Below are 19,524 nucleotides of genomic sequence, written 5' to 3'. Positions count from 1 at the left end.
CAGAGAGCAAAGAGAATCAACAACACTTTCCTGATCATTCTTGGGTGCCTACCAAAGAGTTAACATGAAAGAGACTAATATTGCGACGTTCCCTTCCGCATTACACTGCGAGACCTGATGCACAAACGTCCAACAAAAGCCTTGTCTGTCTAAGGTCTGACACATTACAGGATTATTTCACCCGTAAAATTAAAGTTTTGTCATAATTTAAGCTCACGTCACCCATTGGTCTTTCTTCCTTCAACGGAAGGCAAAAGACGTTTTGAAGAATATTCACAACGCTCTTGTTAAGCTACAAAAAAAGTACAAAAAATAGCTTGTGCGTAACACCTGGAACATGCAGCAGGAAGTAAATGTCAACAATTTCATTACTTTGAAGTCAGGGTGAGCATTTGCAACCTGAATGCTAGGTCTCAAACTGCTGGTTGAGTACTGTTCTCCAAAAGTCTTCTAGCTATTTTCTTCACTGTTTTATTATCAGCTGTGTGTGTGTGTGTGTGTGTGTGTGTGTGTGTGAGTGATTACTCTGACTGAAGGCCTCTTGGGAATAATGCTGAGTGAAAGCTAAAGGAGCAGTGGCACTCTGGTTTGACACATATACTCTGTGACATCTTACAAGGATAGTGGTCTAAGCCACTGCCTGAGTGAAAATCAAGACCCCCACTGACACTGACAGCAGGAACTGCGGCAGACAGATTAAACATATGCAGTCCCGAAGAATCTTGTTTTATTTATAAAATAAACATAGGAAGGGATTTAGTCAGTGATGCTTATCCTCGTGTTTTGTATGAGACCTCAAGGCCCTTTAATAGTTAACCATTAAATGATTAAGACTTTTTTTTAAAAACGCAGAACAGTACAGTTTGTTGCATATGTGTATGTGTTTTTTTTCTCACAAAAAGGTTTTTTTTGTTGTTTTTATTGTGTTTTACTGTGTTCCTTTTGTAGTTATCTTTTAACCTAATCAAAATAACCCAACTGCAATTGAAAAAAAAACATGATTTCTGAGAATTGTAAACACTGAGTTATCTCTTTTTGCAAATGAACCAGATATATATATATATATATATATATATATATATATATATATATATATATATATATATATATATATATATATATATATATATATATATATATATATATATATATATATATATATATATATATATATATATATATATATTGTAATTGTCCTTTTTTTTCTTATAGAGTTAATTTATGACACAAAGTCAATCTCAAGAGAACTATGCAGGTTGAAATAGCGGGATCACATCGATCTTACTCATTTAGCCCATTTTTGTTCTAACACTAACCTGATATGAAATAATCGAACCTGACAGCCAGCGACAATGAGGAGAGTTCAGGGTTTGATGGGATCTCGTGTGATGTGTGCCATTCAAATCCACCAGTCAGCGGGGGAGACAGAGAACGAAGAAGAAGAAAGACAGGAAGAGGGAGCGAGAGAGATAGAAAAAGAGGAGCGAGGGAACCTCAGGACCTTGAAGGAGATGTCAGCTGAGGGCTTGAGTCGGTCTTGCGCCTGGCTGAATAGCGGTCAGCCCCTCTGCACGCTTCTCTTCCCTGAAAGCATGACATTGCCAAAGGGGGAAAAAACACCATTTTATCATTCTGTGCCATTCACACCCTCTCTTTCCCTGTCAAACATGCCATATGTCCCCATCTCAGGGCGTCCTGCCGGCTTATCGAGTGTGACAGGGCCATTCTCACACTGCTCCCAATCACACTCTGTCTCCGGCGGGTAGAATCCTGCTCTGGCGGCACCGTGCAGTGATGGACTGTCAGGAAGAGGGCAGCGACTTCCACAGGGTCGCACCCCAGACAGCCAGAGAAGACAGAGGACGCAATGGATGAGAGGGAATGGAGCTCGGGAGTAAAGGTGAGGCTGTGATGATCATGTGGCCCAGAGTGCAGACTCGTCATCGGAGGTGAATTACTCCAAACGGACCCTGCATCCCAATTCACATACAGTATTATGCATCTTAAACGGAAGGCAAAATTAACACAGAATTAGGCTAAATAACCATTTCAAAGCTACCTGGACGTTTTTCATGCATCTGTGCATGCTCTTTAGGCTCGCAAAAGCTGACTTTTTTGTTCAGATAAATGAAAGGGGTGCAGCTGCACGGCATTTTTTATTTTTTTTTATTGCTGGTTAGTAATTTTCAGCTAGATACAAATGCATACATATAAACACCAGCAGTAGCATGACACAACTTTATGCAACACAGACTCATTTGAAAAATGGATCTCTAACTACATTTTTGCAAACTCCAAAAACATACCTATACATACAAATTCACTGCAGTTTGTAGCTAGGAAACGGCAGCAGCTTTTATTGCTTTTCAAACAAATATTGAATATAGGGGCTCCTGGTTACGAGTGTCTTGAAACGCAAGTCATAGATTTTATTTTATTTCACATTTGCTTTGTTAAGACTATTGGTTATGTTTAGGATGTAGGATTTAGTAAAGGTGGTTTATTATTACGGTCCATTAACCTTTTAGCAACTTTACCTTACTGCATGTAGATACAACTAACGTAATAAATATTCAAATCAAATATTTACAATCTGTTTTGAACATGCTTTTAGCATCACTTACTGGACATTTCACAAAACGAGCAAAAAGCTACATAATATCAGTCTGTAGAAATTCCGCCACAGGCACTTTTATCCTGTGAGTGTGAACAGATCTTATGACTTTACGTTCAGATTTTCAGCAAAATGAAACAAAAACAGTTCACCCCTTAATCAAAATATAGTAAAAATGTACTCACCCTCGAGTCAGCCAGTAAATAGATTCATTTATTTCTTTATCGGAAAAGATTTTGGAGAAAAGTAGCATTCTGTCTCCCCAACAGATTCTCTGCAGTGAATGGGTGCCGTCAGAATGAGAGTCCAAACAGCTAATTAAAACCACACAATAATCCACAAGCAGTCCATCAATTAACATCTTGTAAAACGAAATGCTGTCTGTTTGTAAGAAAAAAAAAATAATCAAGACTTGACTTCAAACCACCGCATACTCTATACATGATACCGTTTTCTTCTGTGCCAAAATCATCTTGTACGAATTAGAAGAGAAATATGCACTGCTTTCAAGCAAAACCAGTCCAAAATTGTTTTTTAAATGTGTCGGTAGGTTTTGATATAAGAGGATAGAACCGGGAATAGACTTGGGTGTTGTTAATAACTCTAGTGACTACGTGATGGCTTAAATTTAAAATGCCCTAATGATTTGTTTCTTATATACCTCCACCTTTTCACTTTACAATTGTCATTGGTGGACTGCGATGTTTTTATCATCTGTTTGGATGTCTCCCATTCATTGCACAGGATCCATTGGGCTTTCTATATTTTGGATGGCCTTAACTTTGGCCAAAACATATGCAATGCAAGCATGTGATCACAGTTGCTTCCAGCTATGCAAATGCAATTTTGTACACTGTTGTATTCCAAGATGCGAATGCTTGCAACTCGACTAAAGAATCATGTAAAAAATAACAAAATCATTATTTACAAAATTAATAATTATTCAAGTGTCCACAAGTTAATAAGAGGGCTAGTACCAAGATAAAGTGAGCATTTTTTTTAGCTGCTCTGAGATTTCCAACAATTGTCACAAATTGCATTGATTTCTTTTGTTTCTGAAAAGGAAAAAACAGCGTTGCGTTCCTTTAAGAGTCCGTATTGCGCTAGGTTTCTGTTCCTGAGGGCCCACGCCGTGTCACTCATATTGTGACACATTACGTTAAGAAACGCTCTCAAATCCACTTGAAAGCTCAATGGAACATTTTTTCTCATTACAGAATATCACTGTCATGTCAGAGCACCTTTCCTCCTGACAGCAATTGAAGTCCAAGGTGACTCGGAGCATTTAAGACCTCAAGCATTAATATAGATGAACGCACCCAACGGCAAGCGGGTCAAACGGCTGGCGGGGAGACGAAGCCAGTACAGCTCACCTGGGAGGCCAGGTTACAGCTTCGTTTTCCCACTCATTAGACCATACCCGCACCTTCTGTCTCACGCCGATCTGTGCCGGGGCGCAGGGGCCAGGGAGAGGTCACTCCGCTTGAGCGTTTGACGGCGAAACGAGCCTCACATATATGCAGATGACTGTGCCTCCTGATGACTAATGTGTGCTGATTGCTCAACAGCACTAGAACTCTGGGAAACGGCGCAGGACACGACGAGCTCTGCAGATGCCTGGATGCTCAACAAGTGAGTAATCAAGAGAAAAGAGGACAAGAAATTAGAGACATTCCTCCACTGATGATGTGCACGGAGGCAGAAATCAGGGGCTGAAAGCGAGCGAGCGAGAGAGGGACCTAAATTACCTGTAACTAGCATCTCGAATGCAAGCCAACGCGAAACCTAAAGGCTCCACGTCCTTATGAGCGTTTTTCCCTCTTAAAATATATCTGTAAAATGATTGCTAATCTATGCAAAGAAGCAATCAGCGGCTCATGCATAATGCATGAGCACGAGAGACCAATTTTAAAACGCTTTCAGATTATTAGATATTATCAGGAATTCAGCAGATGAAATCTGAACACTCCTACCTGCGCGGCTCTAATTACAGCAGCCGAGTGGGCAGACAGGAAGGAGAAGCGCCGGCACGGTCAGGGCCCGCCGCAGGTCATTTGCACACATAATTTAAAGCCAAGGTGACCGCGGGACAAATCCCAGCTCCAGGTCCGAGTCATAATGGATGGAGAATGAAACCACAGAATTAGCATGTATATCTCTACCAGTGCAACTGATAGCTGGAGATGAAATGGTTCAATCGCTCTAAGTATCCTGGATGATTTTTCATAGCCTACATCAAGATGGCATAGCTTTGATTTTAATGTATTCAAATCGGTTGATCTGCACGAGATGGGATTGAACTCGGCGCGGATGCCGACTGCTTGTTTCAATTTTTATTTAAATGGGCCCCCGAATCAGAGCGGGTTGTTATATTCTCCATTAAGCGCTCAAGCAATTGCATTTGCATTGGATTAAATTACGCTTATCTCCGCGGACAGAGGATGCCGTCTTATCAAATGAACATCTGCATTTTAAAAGGAGAGAAAGAATACAGTGGAATGTCGGATGACGGGATTATACAAACGCTAATTCATTTCCGACACGCGGCCGTGTCCGGTCCATCCACAAAGGCTGCGTTTAGACACCTGAAAATTCACCATGCAATCAGCTGTCATTCACAGTGAACTTGTTAAGAAAGCTCTGGAAATTCAGTTTGACATTGCAATGAGTAGGAGTTATTTTGTGTATTAGGCCAGGGTGGATAAAAGCAGTACTCTCAAGCTCCGCTCCAAAACCATTTTCAAAGCGTTTTCAGACATCACAGGAACGCCACCAATGCAAAGGTTCAAACTGTAGGCAAATTAATTAAGCTGGCTCTTAAAATACCTTGCATTGGCCAAATTGTCAACGTATGGAGAAAGCAATTCCAGAACGGACTGAAAAATATACATTCAAGAGGGTGGATGACATGAGAAACGGTCATTTATAACCAAACTTTAATTCGATAGCCTACTTGGATTAAAGATTTAACTCAAGAAACAAAAAAAAAACTAATTCTGGTAGCCTCCGAAATGTATTATTTTAATGCTCAGTTGTATATTATCCATTAAAAGGGACATATGATGAGATTTTAAGTTTTCCTTTCTCTTTGTAGTGTCACAAGCTGTTCGTGCGTAGCTTAGAGTTGCAAAGACTAAAGTCTCAAAACCAAAGAGATATACTCAACCACGCCTACCTAAAACACCTAATTTAAACAAGCCCTCACATGTCTACGTCACTATTTTCATAACACAACAACAGAAGGTGGAACTAGTATTCTCGCTGTAGTGTTTTTGTCGGGGCCATGTTCTGGAAACGCTGCGTTTCATCACGAAAGTGAAACTGCCGCCTTCAGGCTTCCAAAAGAGGTCATAACTAGAAATCAGAGGTGATTGACACTGTTTCAGAACAGTTCAACGCATATATTCAAATGTGTGCAGCGCATTTTATGGAGAAATGATTCCTGAACCTGACAGAGCAGCCTTGCACAAATCTGTGGCTGGGCAAAAAAACAGGTTATTAAGTGATAGATTTGCAAGGACAGTCTGGTGCTTCTGACTCACAGCCTGTACGTAACATAGATTTTCTTATTAAAAAAAGTCTACTTACTATTCAAACACAAGCAGCATAGAGTAGTGCTTGATGTTTGTTATTTCTCCAATCATGAATCTCCAATCATGAATGCGAACATAGCGTTATGCGGCGCGGACTGATGCAACGACAGTATAAGTCATTAATATCCATAATCATATCCCCACAAGATGCAACAAATGCCTCATTTGTAATGGGTTTTATTGTTTTTGGGGTCACAGTATTCGGCCAATAGCAAAAAAGCTGGATAGATGGCCAATCAGAGCACACCTTGCTTCACCAAACCAAAATAAAATCTATGCATTTCAGAGAGGAAGGGTTTAGAGAAGCAACAATACTGTACAGTATGGTGAAAATAATGAGCGTTTGGAACCCATTGGAACACACTGCATTACACCAAATACACAAAATAATGTAGTTGTTTTTCTGCAACATCATATGACCACTTTATTTCTGTAAGGATTTAAAAAAAAAAAAAAAAAAAAAGTTAGCCATAAACCGAACAACCAGCTACTAGGTGAATCGCAGAATCACAAAGAAAAATAAAAAATTATAAAGATTTGGTTCAACAGTGGCGCCGTTTGCTTTCTTTGTAGAATCACATTGTAGCCTTTCACCTGGAATTCCGCTATTAAACAGGATTATTTAAAAAATTAATAAATAATGTAGACTGACAGCTTTAACAAAAGCATATAACACTGATTAACAAGCTCACAATAGCTCTATTTTCAGAGGTTTAAGTTATTGTCAAAAATCAATTCCACTCAATTAAAGTTACTGCCCGTCAAGTGCATTCCGAATCAGTGGCATATAAAGTTTGATTACAGTTAAGATGCCGTCTGCGCAGGGCAGCTCGCTAGGTTTTGGAACAGAGCTTCAAACAGCAACAAAATCTCTCCGTGTTCTGGGAAGGTTCTTTACTTTGTGTGTGCGTGTTTCTGTTCAGAGCAGGTAAAGGTGCCCTTCCCCGACACCCTCCGCTCTCAACTGCTTCGATTTGCTCCGAGAGATTTTCTGAGGAGAGTCTGACAGGCTTCATGCTCCGAGCGCTAGCCAAGCAGAGATGAGCGCTGCTATAAAAATCAATGAAGCTCTTCAAAACCTACAGTACAACAAAAGCATTACTCTGCAATTAGATCTGTAGACGTGAGCAACCAAACACTACACTTAGTAAAGTTCAGATATTTTATATTGTAAAATCAATACGGTATATATATATATACACAGTAGCACTGGCATAATAAAGAATGTTATGCAATTTCTGCTCTGTAGAGCAAGAAAACAAGGACTGTTGCGTTCGGAGTATCAGATGAAATATCATAGTATTCTTGGGAGTGCCACAACCATGAAACGGTAAATATGATTCACATTTCGTGTACGTTTCATTTTTTTTCCCATGGAAAAGTGCACAGTTTAAGTTTAAATATGTATGAAAAGGGTTCTTCGGTCACCCCATTAATATGAGGTTATAAAAGTTGCAAGCATACTTATAAAAGGATGATCAAAATTACGCTTAAACTAGTATTAAATTCACACCGCAGGATTCCCAACAACTCAAATACCATTTAATTACGGTTTTATATTCATGTACTATGGTGTTACCGCAAAGAAAACCATGACATTATTATGATGTTGTGATGGAACGTTTTTGTTTGTGAAAAAAGATCTTCAATTACAAATGCTATTAACATACTACACAGAATCATTCATCATTGAACTGAGATGCTTTCGCCGAGACCGCGAATAACAATGATATTGGTTCAAATGTGCTCATTCATCAAGACAGGACCTTAAGTGAATTCATCAACCTGAAGTGTCTATAAGACGCTGAAGTCTTGTGTTCTCACCGATTTATCCTACCTATTCATGTTCCCGCACAAGGACTTCTTTTCTCTCTCTCTCTCACACACACACACACACAAACACGCTTCATCCTCTCGACATGTGCAGGTCTGTGCCAGATTCTTCTGCAGTCGACAGCCTTAATGGGGTCAGCTGACCTCTGCTCTCACTTCTCACCAGGGCCAGGCAGAAGGGGAATGCCTTTCTCCACTCTGAAAGACACACAAACTCCCACACATACTCTCATTTTACACCACCTTGACCCTGACCCTTGCAGCATCTCCTCAAGAGGAGCAGAGAAAAGAGCCCTGCTCAGCTGCAGAGCCACGAGCTCTTGAAGGAAGGTGAGAGGTCACCGGTGGGCAAGACCAAAGCCTCCTCGAGAATTGGAATCGCACCAGGCTCCACCGTGAAATATCACCAGCCTCGATTTTGCTAAAGTTGCTAGGGTTAAAAATCAATAAGTCTAATGAACTAGAGGGGAACGGAGAGGAAAAAGGAAACCAAAGAGGAAAATGCCAGGAAGGAGAAAAGCGATTGAAAGGAAAAAAAGGAGAGAAAATACAAAAGGAAATGGAAATTACGGAACAGGGGAAAGGAAAGGAAGACAAAATATGAAAAGGAAAAGGGGATAATAGAGCAGGAATAAAGGCAAAATATGAAAACGAAATATGAAAGTAATAGAGCAAGAAAGAATAAAAAAGGAAATGAAAGAAGAATAAAAAAATGAAATATTGGAAAAGAAGGGGATGGAGGTGGAAAGGAAAGACGAAAATGACTAAAACATTAAAAGCAAAGGAAAGAATGAAATAAATTGGAATAGAAAGGGAACAGAAGAGGGAAAAAGAAAATATGAAACAGAGGAAAAATAAGAGGAAAGAGGAATTGGAAAAGGAAATGGGAAGGATCAGAAAATGAAAATAAAAACAATGAAACAACAGGACAGAAAAAAGAAATGAAAAGTATCAGAACGGAGAAAAAGAAAACATGAAGAGGAAAAGCGAAGGAGGAGGAAGCAACAATAAAAGAAAGAAAAGGAGTAGAAAAAGAGAAAGATAGGCAAGATGACAGGACAGGAAAAGTAAAAGAAAAGGATGCAAATTAATGGAAAGAGGAAAGGACGGTAACATAAAGAGAGGTGATGAATGTTGCTTTCCCTGTAAAAGTGCGATGAAAGGTGAAGCCTGCTGAGAAAACACTCACAGCTGGCCAGTCGCTGGCTTTTATCTGCGCCACTCTCACAAAAAGGACATGCTGCCAGCGTGCTCTTCTGCCATGATCTGTTTACAAGAGTGTCACACAGACCAACGCAGAGTTCATATCTATCACGCTCAGTGTCACATCCCTGCAGAGAATGAGTCACAACAGCACCAGAGAAAAGAGGAATAAAAACACAACATTTACTCATTACTTGAACTGTCACTCTTGAACTTCCGTTAAAACGAACGCGCGGGAGACGGGAGACGGCCTCGGCTGGCGACAGGCTAACGGAATAAAGGAGGGGAAAAGGCCTGAAGTCGCGTTTTATTATATTTCAATAGCTCTGCCGCTTCCCTCCATCCTTGACCCCTTTTCTCGGCTGCCTCTGTTATCTGAAATAATGTCAGGCCATCCTTAGAATCTATTCATCAGCGCAGAAAGAAGCTGCGGCTGACATTGATAAAAAATACCATCTGTGCCTCGCAGGGAGGAGAGACGGAGAGGTACGGCTCGCCCCTCCTCCTCCTCATTCCTCTTCATCAATGCAATTTAAATTGAAGAGCTCAGCGGTAATTAAATTCAAGCTGGGGTTACGGCGGGGGCCGAAGGCGCAGATTCGACACGACAGAGAGAGGACGCCACACCGAGGGTCAAGGTTCAACCGAAGGCAGCCAGTTCCCATTCATTCAAACAACCTGTCTGCACAAAAGCCTTCTGACATTTAAAGAAATGAATAAAAACAACGAACGAAAGGAGGAAAAAAAAAAATAAAATCAAAAAAATCAATTATTCCACATTTTTCTCCTCCCTCCACAAACTGACCTTTTCTCTCTAACATCCTCTGCCAGCTGTTTGTTGGACAGACTTCAAAACTGCCAATAGTGTTTAACTCGTAGCCCGCCCTATCGAGGGGCTCTCTCGCGTTCGGGAAACGGGAGGAGGAAAAGTCGATAACCGTTTGAGGGATCCGTTTTTGTGGAATTGTTTGTCAGCACAAACACGAGGCGCATGACTAGCGGCAGGTCAGGGGGATTTCGGCGGACCGGGGGGGGGGCGGTCTCGGGGCCCCCCTCTTCTGGTTAAAGCCAGCTTTACTCACTCATCTGTTCTCCCTCGAACGGCCGCCGCGGCCCTCTCCTCCCTCCGCTAATCCGGTTACCGCATTCACAGGCAGCACCCTCTCTCTTTTCATTACAGCAGATCAGAGATTGAAAAGCGATTCCTCAATCTGTCCGAGGACGAGATCCAAATTGGATCGGGCCAAAGCGAATGCGGCAGAGACGGGGAAAACGGGAAGGGAAGATGACGCGACTCATTTTTACCCTTTAGAGCCGATTGCATGGGGAAAAAGCAATGTTCATAGAGTTTGTGTACGGGTAGGTGGCCTGTGATTGACAAGAGGACAACGGCTCACTTCGGAGCTATGAGGTCACTTCCTTAGTGTGCCGCGATTGCTCCCTCTTAAAATGTCGACGCACTCCAAAGGCTTCGAACTGCTACAAAGAAAGCTGGAGGTTATTTATTTGAACGGTTTTGAAAAATGCCTCATCAAGGCATTAGTTCGATCGAAAACGGTAATACCAATAGCACCGCGAATTGCTTAATATGTTTTAAAATCAAATACATTTTTGCGACGGCAAAGCAGAATTTCGCAGCTGCTTTAGTGTCATATGATCCTTCGGGAATCATTTTAATACGCTAATTTGGCGCTTAAACGTTTTTTTTTTTAAATAGCTTAAAACACCACAAATGCACTCAAAGTAGAATTTAAAAAAAAAACAAAAAAACTGCACATTATGTTCCCTTCGCTTCGGAAATGAAGGTTCACATTTAACCGACACCACCCACTTTTAAAGGTGTCTCTGACCTCCCTACGTCTTCTCGAAGTTGACTTTTTCAAGCACAAGAGGCTCTGTCCTCCTGCCGGCCTTCGGTTTACAGGAACACATTCATCTCGGTGCAAATCCATTTCCTATTCTCTCGCTCCAGGTCTTGCGCGCCGAAGATAGCCCTCTTTATCTGTTCCTCACAAAACACCACTAAAATTACACCCCTCTCCTGGGACCGTGGGGAAATGTGCTCCGCTCTAAGTGCGGAGCGTTTATTTCATCACCGCGCTTCACAGATCAACTCGGTGTGCGTCTGGTCGACAGCCAAGCGCGTCCCAGCATCCCCTGCTTGGCTTCAAAACCGTTCCGGTGCAAAATATTCCGACAAAGTGCAAAGAACTGAAAAGTAATTACTTTGGGTTTAGTGACAATAATACAACGGCTGTACTCGGTCCAAAACGCTCCAAGCTGTGCTAGTTCTGGTCGGAAATGTGATCCGCGTTGAGAAACATTTTGGCAAATGAGACGATCGCACTGCATTTGCTGGGAATACACAGGCAGGCCGGAAAATAATAAAGTCGTGCATGACAGCCTTTCACGAAAAGGCTGAAATTTATTAAAAGCTATTTTTAAATTAATTTAGTATAACGCTTAATTAAAAGATCTATTATTTACATTCCATACATGCTGTCTGAGGTGCATCAATTCTGTTTTACACGTTGCTGCCATCTAGGGGCAGGCAAAACTTTAGATGCACGCACTTCAAAAGAAACAATGGCATGGAATGGAAACACAATGGAAAATAACATTTTCCAAATATGTAAAAAAACTGCATTGCGATAGACGACATTTGGCGAACGAGGATCCAGAGTAACGCCTGGCAACGTCGATGCATACAGTACAGCGTGCTTTCTTTAAGTCTCAGTAGCTGTTGAGGATCTTCAGGATGTCCTGCCTGAGCGCAGCTGAAGAGTGCTGCTGGACTCCAGGAGCTCCGATGCTGGTTTCCCAGCAGTCAAAGCCACAGGCCTTCAGCTCCTCAACGGTGCTCTGAATCACTGAAGCGTCCGTTTCTGCAAACAGAAAAGGACAGAGACCTCCCCATCAACACCAAGGCCTGGAAAAATTACGCTTAATGAAACAGGAACTTCGCGTAGTCACAGCTAAAATGCGTAAATTCCACAAACGCATCTACAGAATTTAATTAAATTTCATTTACTAACTGCTTGTTCTCATAAATATGTAAAAATAACACTAGCTTCTCTATTATATTTTTTCCATACATTTTCTTTTTACTTATACAAAGAACAAAAAAAACGATTTTATTTAGTTTTAGATTAGAAGGTTTCAAACATTCAAATATGCTGTGACCCAGAAGACTGCTTGCTAAAACTTCAGTCTAAATTACATTTTCAGTTTTGTACAATATTTGACAATATCACAGTTTTTACTGTATTTTTAATCAAACCTTGGGGAGTATAAGAGACTTCTTTCAAAAACATCATCAACCAAGTGTATATATATATATATATATATATAAATAAAGTGTATATATATATATATATATAAATAAAGTGTATATATATATATATATATATATAAATAAAGTGTATATATATATATATATATATATATATATAAATAAAGTGTGTGTATATATATATATATATATATATATATATATATATATATATATATATATATATATATATATATATAAATATAAAGTGTATATATATATATATATATATATATATATATAAATAAAGTGTATATATATATATATATATATATATATATATATATATATATATATATATATATATATATATATATATATATATATAAAAAAGTGTATATATATATATATATATATATATATATATATATATATATATATATATATATATATATATATATATATATATAACGTCTTAACATACTTTCTTCATAACAGTGTTCCAGCTGAAACAACTTGTTCACATTTGTTTGTGTCAAGAGCACTGACCGAACGCAGGTGGTCTGACAATCTGCCAAACTCTCAAACGTGAAATTCAAGAATCTGTCTGTGTCTCTGTCTGTGTGTGTGTGTGTGTGTGTGTGTGTGTGTAACCAGGTGGCTGATAATGTTCCTCTATAGTTTTAGAAGATGAAACTCGGTGCAATTTTACATGCAAAATACAAAAACCAGACCACTTGACGAGTCAAGCGAAATAATTCAGTGTGTTTTTTGACAGGTAGGAATCCAGTTTAGTCTTAAATAATGCTGAGGCAGTAAACCGTCTCATTTACAAGAGCGACAGGACACACTTGGAGTGACCTCAAAAATCTTAATTCAGCCTTAACAAGTAGCGCCTAGAAATGACAATGTCAAACACACAAGTTAGGCGTCATAAAACGCTGCCCAGCTTCTGCCAGGCATTGCGTCTCCTCTTTATTTGAGGCTGTTTTTGAAGGTTCTAAGAACCTGATTAAAATTCAATACATTAGTGGCTTCGGGCATAAACAAAGAGTGCGGCCCGGTCTGACAGCTGCTGTGTCAAGTTGTTAGCTTTGTCAGACGAGAGTGACAAGCGAGATTCACCTCACGAAGCACACTAAACAGTCACGCAGGCTGCGGGGTGCCGCCCTCACGGAGGCTTTTCAAACAATCCGCAGCAATCAGACTGATTAACCGCAGGTAGCATATCCAAAACACACGCTGTAGGGTTCCCGGGAAGACATTTCACGCGAAAACAACAACGATCGGTACGGGTTTAATGAACCGGGAGATTCGGAATTAACAGCTTATGCATTTGTCCATGCTCTAGAAAGGACTAAATGCAAAAAAAATGGTTTGCTCTGACGTGTGCAGCGGTACCTGGCCGTAGGAGCGTGATGCCGCAGCCTCCTCCTCCTGCTCCGGTCAGTTTGCTGTGCAGGCCTCTGGCCAGGGTGACCCTGCACAGCGTGTCCAGAGACGAGTGACCCACGCCCATCACGTTCAGGTGGTGCTGGTTTATATCAATCAGCTCCTGAAGACAAACGACATGCAGAGAAAAGCCTTGAAAAGATCGATGAAATCCATCCGTCAATGCATCAGGGCTTTCTCCGAATAAAAATATCGATCACTTCTTTGCTCTTTCGCCACTTTTTTATTTAAATGAAAGTCAAAGAGAGAAATTTACAGACAGAGACAGATTCACCTGCCTTACGCAAGCCATAAATCAACGAGTAAAGTAACGCCAGAATAGCATCTTTGCTGTGATATAACACGATTAGCGCGACATTTTCTGTTTGTCCCAAACATGGCAGACAGGAGTCAGACTGTACGGTATGACTAGGGATATGCCGGTGTCAAATATTCATGCTGCAGTTAATTGCTAATGCTTTTATCATGGCGTATGGTGTTTTCAACTCTATTTAAATAGAGTCGCAAAAAGAAGTGGTGTTATAATACAGTAATAGGTTAAAAAAAATATTTCTTACAGCGAAAAAGAAAAAGCAAGACACAAAAAGTATACATTTTTAACAGATTAAACTGCAAAAGACCAACAGGTTTCACTTTACAATGAGATCTCATTAGTTAACCTTTGTTAATGCATTAATATTCGAATTAAGCAATACCTATATTTGCTACAGGAGTCGTTAATCTTTGCTGGAAAGAAAACGCAGTTGGTGTTAGCTCGTTAAATAACACAGTCGCAATGACCCATTTGTGTCTGACTGTATGACAAATGTCTCAGCTAAGATTTGGTCATAATTAATAGAGCTGACTGGGCATTTTAAGTCACCAGCCCATGTCTTTCTGACACACTCATTTACATGCAAAAACTAAATGACGACAAGCAAGCAGGCATTGCAGCAATGTTAGTTACGTTATGTCTTTAAGTATCACTTTCCAGGCGTACAATAATTAAATGATGCCCAAAAAACAGTAATACACAACTGTTTAAATTTTAAAATTAGTACTTTTATTTAAAAGATATATTAAATTGCTCAAAAAGGTGACAGTACAGACTAATAATATATATATTATTATATAAATATAAATATATATATATATATATATATATTTTTTTTTTTTTTTATATTTATATATACTGTGTGTGTGTGTGTGTGTGTGTGTGTATATATATATATATATATATATATATATAACACACACACACACACACACACACTGTATATATGTAAAAATAAATAAATAAATAAATTATATAATATATATATATTTTTTTATATTGTTCTTTTAAAGGTTCTATTCATAAAAATGTATTCTATTTCACAATACGATTAAATATTTAATCGAATAAATATAGCCTTGGTGAGAAAAAAAATCTTTAAAAAAAAAAAAAAAAGGAAAAAACTTTTTAACAGTACTAAAATTGCTAAATCTTCTAATTTTTCCCTATCATGACAGAAAACATGACCCTGAAAATTTTGTCAAAAATGTAGAACAAATGTCTGACACAACTGATGTATAATATGCATCTATTTCACCTTCTCCACGAAGGAAAAGCCATGTGCTTGTACCTCCAGTATGTCGTAGTGCTCAGCTGAAGGTCCCTGCGTGGCCATCTCTGTGAGAGTCTGTTCACATGTGCAGGACACAGCGCTGACGGACTCCAGAACTGGCTTCATTACAGAGGGAAACTGCAAAGTAACACAGAACAGAGGACTAAAAGGGCAAATACGTACTATACAAACACGGGTGAGAAAAATGATCAGCTTAAGCTAAGATATCACCACAGATCCACTACTCAAAATCTTGCCGTTTTAAAGATAATGGCTCAAAATAATGTCAGCTCTGAACTGTATCAATGAGGTCTTTTAATTACTATGTAATTGAGTTGACCAATGAAATGAAGTGCAAGGCGGGGTTTATGCTTAACTGAATTGGGGAAGGAAAAATACAAAAACAATAGTACATTTTCGCCACCTACTGGACTGGAGTGTGAAGCACTAGCGGGCACACAAGAAAGACACAGCAAATGTCAGGATTGTTTAAAATTGCTTCCTCTTTTTTTTGTTGCTGACACTCTTAGATGCTGTACATAAGAGCAAATTATTTTTTTTTAAATTTACAAAATGCATCATTTACTCACCCTCAAATAGGTCCATGAATTTCATATGAACTGTGTACGAATGCCGAGCACAAAGAAAGATTTGCAAAAGTTTGTAACCAGGCAGTTGACGTCCACTGTATTGTTTTCCTATTATGGAAGTTAACGTTGACCCAAAACAGCCTGGTCACAAACTTTCTTCAAAATTCATACAGCTTTGGAACTACTTGAGGGTGAGTTTTTGGCCGAGCTCTTCCCTAAGTGTTAGGTTGAAGCATGGTGTACTGCCATAACACCGAACTGGATATTCTTTAAATCATCTCCTTTTGTGTTGCAAAAAGTGAAAAGTGATGCAGGAGTGAGTATTTTTACCCATTCCTCTAGAAGAGAGCGGAAACAATAAAACTGCTTTGACTTATAATGCCACAAAAGTGTTGAACATGACCTCTTTAAACACTGTCCTGACTCTCTGCCATTTTTCATCCCCGATAATACCCGAATTCCACTTCACCAATCAGGATGTGCCAGCAGTGAGGCTACCTGCTGCCGTTGTCAAGGTAACGGAGCACAGGAGCGTTGGAGTGTTTCATTTGGAGCTCTTATAAAAGGCACTCAGCACCGGGCCCCTGGAGTGTTCCTCCCTCACACACACACACACACACACACACACCGGCCATTATGCTAATTGAAGGGCACAGGAATAAAAACACGGAAGGGGGCGCCATTTACTACCTTGTTAATTTTGTCCTTCACTCCAGAAACAAGCACTTTGGTGCTACGCGGTACTTTGGTGTTAGCGAGAAGGATTCTCAGAATGGGGACCCTAGGGAGGAAATGAACCCAATAACACACTCAGGAAAATTCAGCCGTTTCTGTAACTTCACCCAAATAACTTTTTATATGCTTTTCTGATGAACTGGAACAGCAACTTTACAACAATGACAAAATATATCGTGAAAACCAGTTTTGCAGAGTGCGGTTTTACCAGCTCAGCGGAGTTATATTCCCAGCGTGGTATCTTAAAAAGCCACCTGTTGTAAAAAGCATAAAATGATGAAGCATGAATTTATGAATATGCAAAACGAAGCAGAAGCAGAAGCAGGCGCGTATGAGGCCGAGTCTCACCCCACGTGCCCACAGCATTGTCCACCCCTGAAGGGTTCCCGTGGATGATCTTCTCACCCATGAACGCCCACCTGTTAATCAGCTCCATCTCCTCTCTGCTCCACCTTCAGAACCAACAGATAAAAGAGGTTGAACTACCTTAATGCTAACACAGTTAACAGGCGGACTGTCTCGGTTTGAACTTTCAATTCATCAGAGAATATTAAAAAAATATATATATGGATCACGGTTTCCTTAATACAAAAATATCAATAAGCGCTGCTCAAAATTTAGCTTTGCAACCACAAGAATAAATTACATTTAAAAAAAGTGTTAAAAGTAAAATCAATGAAAAAAACCTTTTTATTACTATTATTAATTTTGTATTATTTTTAGCCACTTTTATTACGCAGAAAAAATAACAGATGTCTCTTTTTATCCTCAAAGTGTATTTTGAACCCCACAAGACAGACAAAGGACAAAGATTGAATCTCTAGTCCTTGCTTAATCTCTAATCTGAATCAGAAGGGGTGTGTTGCCGTTTCAAGGGTGGAATGACCTTATTGTTCAAAATCTGGGTGTTTTAGGACACTCCTTGTACTTTACAACTCTTTTGAAAGCACTAAAAGCAAATTAAACAACGCTTATCTGCATAAAAGCCCCATAATCCGTTGGAATAAAGAGTTACCTGGCCGACTCCTGCTGCGGTGTAAGAGGATACGATACGGTTCCTTTCGCAGACAGCAGAGCGGCAGACAGGCAAACGTTATAGGCAGCACTAGAGCCTAAACCGGCTCCTGTGGGCAACTCTGACCACACAGACACCGTGATACCGGCCGGAGACCTGGAAAGACAAATACAAAACAGCAGCACATGTCAAAAGTCCATTTTACAACAAATATTTCAAATATATGCGGTTTTAATAAACGAGACAGAGTGCAATGGCGCTCCTACTCTGCAAAAACCGACAGGTACATATAGAGGAAGGCCAACACCGCCATGCTTCTCGTGTCCGTGGATTCCTCCGAAAGTCCTGCGAATTCACGCAGCCTCTTCAAAAGAGCCGCATCAAGCTCCTTCGGGTCCCCCTGCTCTGCCAAAACTACGGACAATCAAAGAAACACGGATTATTAAAATGAACGATCCAAACAATGATGAGACACGGAACATACAGGGAGTAAATACAGACAGAGTTTTCATTTTTGGGTGAACTCTGTTTTTATTAAAGACCAAATATTCCACTCACCTTTGCATCCTGCCAGAAGAGGCTGCAGTGCAGTTATTTCCCAGGACAGGAAAGTGTCAATATTGGGGAGGTTGATGCTCACTTTACCGGATGATGTGACCTGCAGCCGCAGGAAGGTGCGCAGGTTCAAGCTCACAGCCAAAGCAACCTGTTTAGGACAGAAAACAGACTTTAGGACAACCGTTTAAGCAATTAAGCTGTTACTGTAAACTAAATATTGGTTGAAAAATAAAATGGCGACCGTAAAAGAAACAAAAATATTGATTGATGGAGATTCCTATGAAAAAAAGAGCTGTCACTGATACAATTTCTACCCATTGCATTTACATTTACATTTAGTCATTGTCCTGTAAGGCTATTTTTTTTATTGCTAAATTATTACATAACACCCACCTTCAGTGACAATACATCAAAAAACCTACATAGAAATTATTTTATATATTATTCCAACAATTAATATATCCCACATTTAGTTTTCAGATCATAAAACCTCTTTCTGCAATGTTTAATCCTACTCCATAATCATAAAAAATATTTCGCTACTATTGATTTTTGATTGATTTAATCTAAAATATTTTAATGGAGGAAAAGTGATGAAAAACTCATCTGATGATTAAACACCCACCTTTCCATGCACGACAGAATGCTCACCGTGGAGAATTACTTTCCCTGGCGCAGAAACGAAAAACTCTCCTCGTGTTTGCATCTTAATTATTACAGCTTCTGAACTTCTGATTTGTAGCTATTTCTGACAAATCGGTGTGCGCTGACCAAACCGAATACGAGACGCGCTAAAATCTTGTAATTCTGTTCATCCTCCGAGCTAAATTCGGCGCACGACAGTTGGCAGCCGTAAAAATAACAGTTTTGCTAAATGATCGAGAACTCCTGAAGCAAAGCGTCAAAAGCATCACGCCCGCTCGTCCTCTGCCGTACACGTGAACTGTGGCTGTACCTTGGGCCAATCAGAATTAGTTTCTCAAATCGCTGGCTTAAAAGCGACCAATCAGGACGAAGCTCTCATAGCCACCCATTCTTAAAACGCCAATCGGAGTTCGCACCACATCACGTCAC

The 19,524-nt window shown here is 39.8% G+C and overlaps 1 protein-coding gene across 1 annotated transcript; it reads right to left on the bottom strand.

Annotated features, from left to right (window-relative positions):
* Nucleotides 1–11,633: 11,633 nt before the first annotated feature.
* mvk (mevalonate kinase) lies at nucleotides 11,634–19,380 on the bottom strand. The gene is made up of 10 exons (XM_043240291.1): nucleotides 19,076–19,380; nucleotides 18,451–18,598; nucleotides 18,159–18,306; nucleotides 17,893–18,048; nucleotides 17,226–17,329; nucleotides 17,086–17,131; nucleotides 16,833–16,923; nucleotides 15,571–15,690; nucleotides 13,916–14,069; nucleotides 11,634–12,128 (listed from the first exon to the last, which is right to left on the bottom strand). The coding sequence occupies exons 1-10, from the start codon at nucleotides 19,154–19,156 to the stop codon at nucleotides 11,977–11,979; spliced, it is 1,200 nt and encodes a 399-aa protein (XP_043096226.1). The 5' UTR covers nucleotides 19,157–19,380; the 3' UTR covers nucleotides 11,634–11,976.
* Nucleotides 19,381–19,524: the final 144 nt, after the last annotated feature.

The sequence above is a fragment of the Puntigrus tetrazona genome, chromosome 5 (genome assembly GCF_018831695.1).
Source record: "Puntigrus tetrazona isolate hp1 chromosome 5, ASM1883169v1, whole genome shotgun sequence".
Taxonomy (NCBI): domain Eukaryota; kingdom Metazoa; phylum Chordata; class Actinopteri; order Cypriniformes; family Cyprinidae; genus Puntigrus; species Puntigrus tetrazona.
This window is presented reverse-complemented; position numbering and strand designations above follow the sequence as displayed.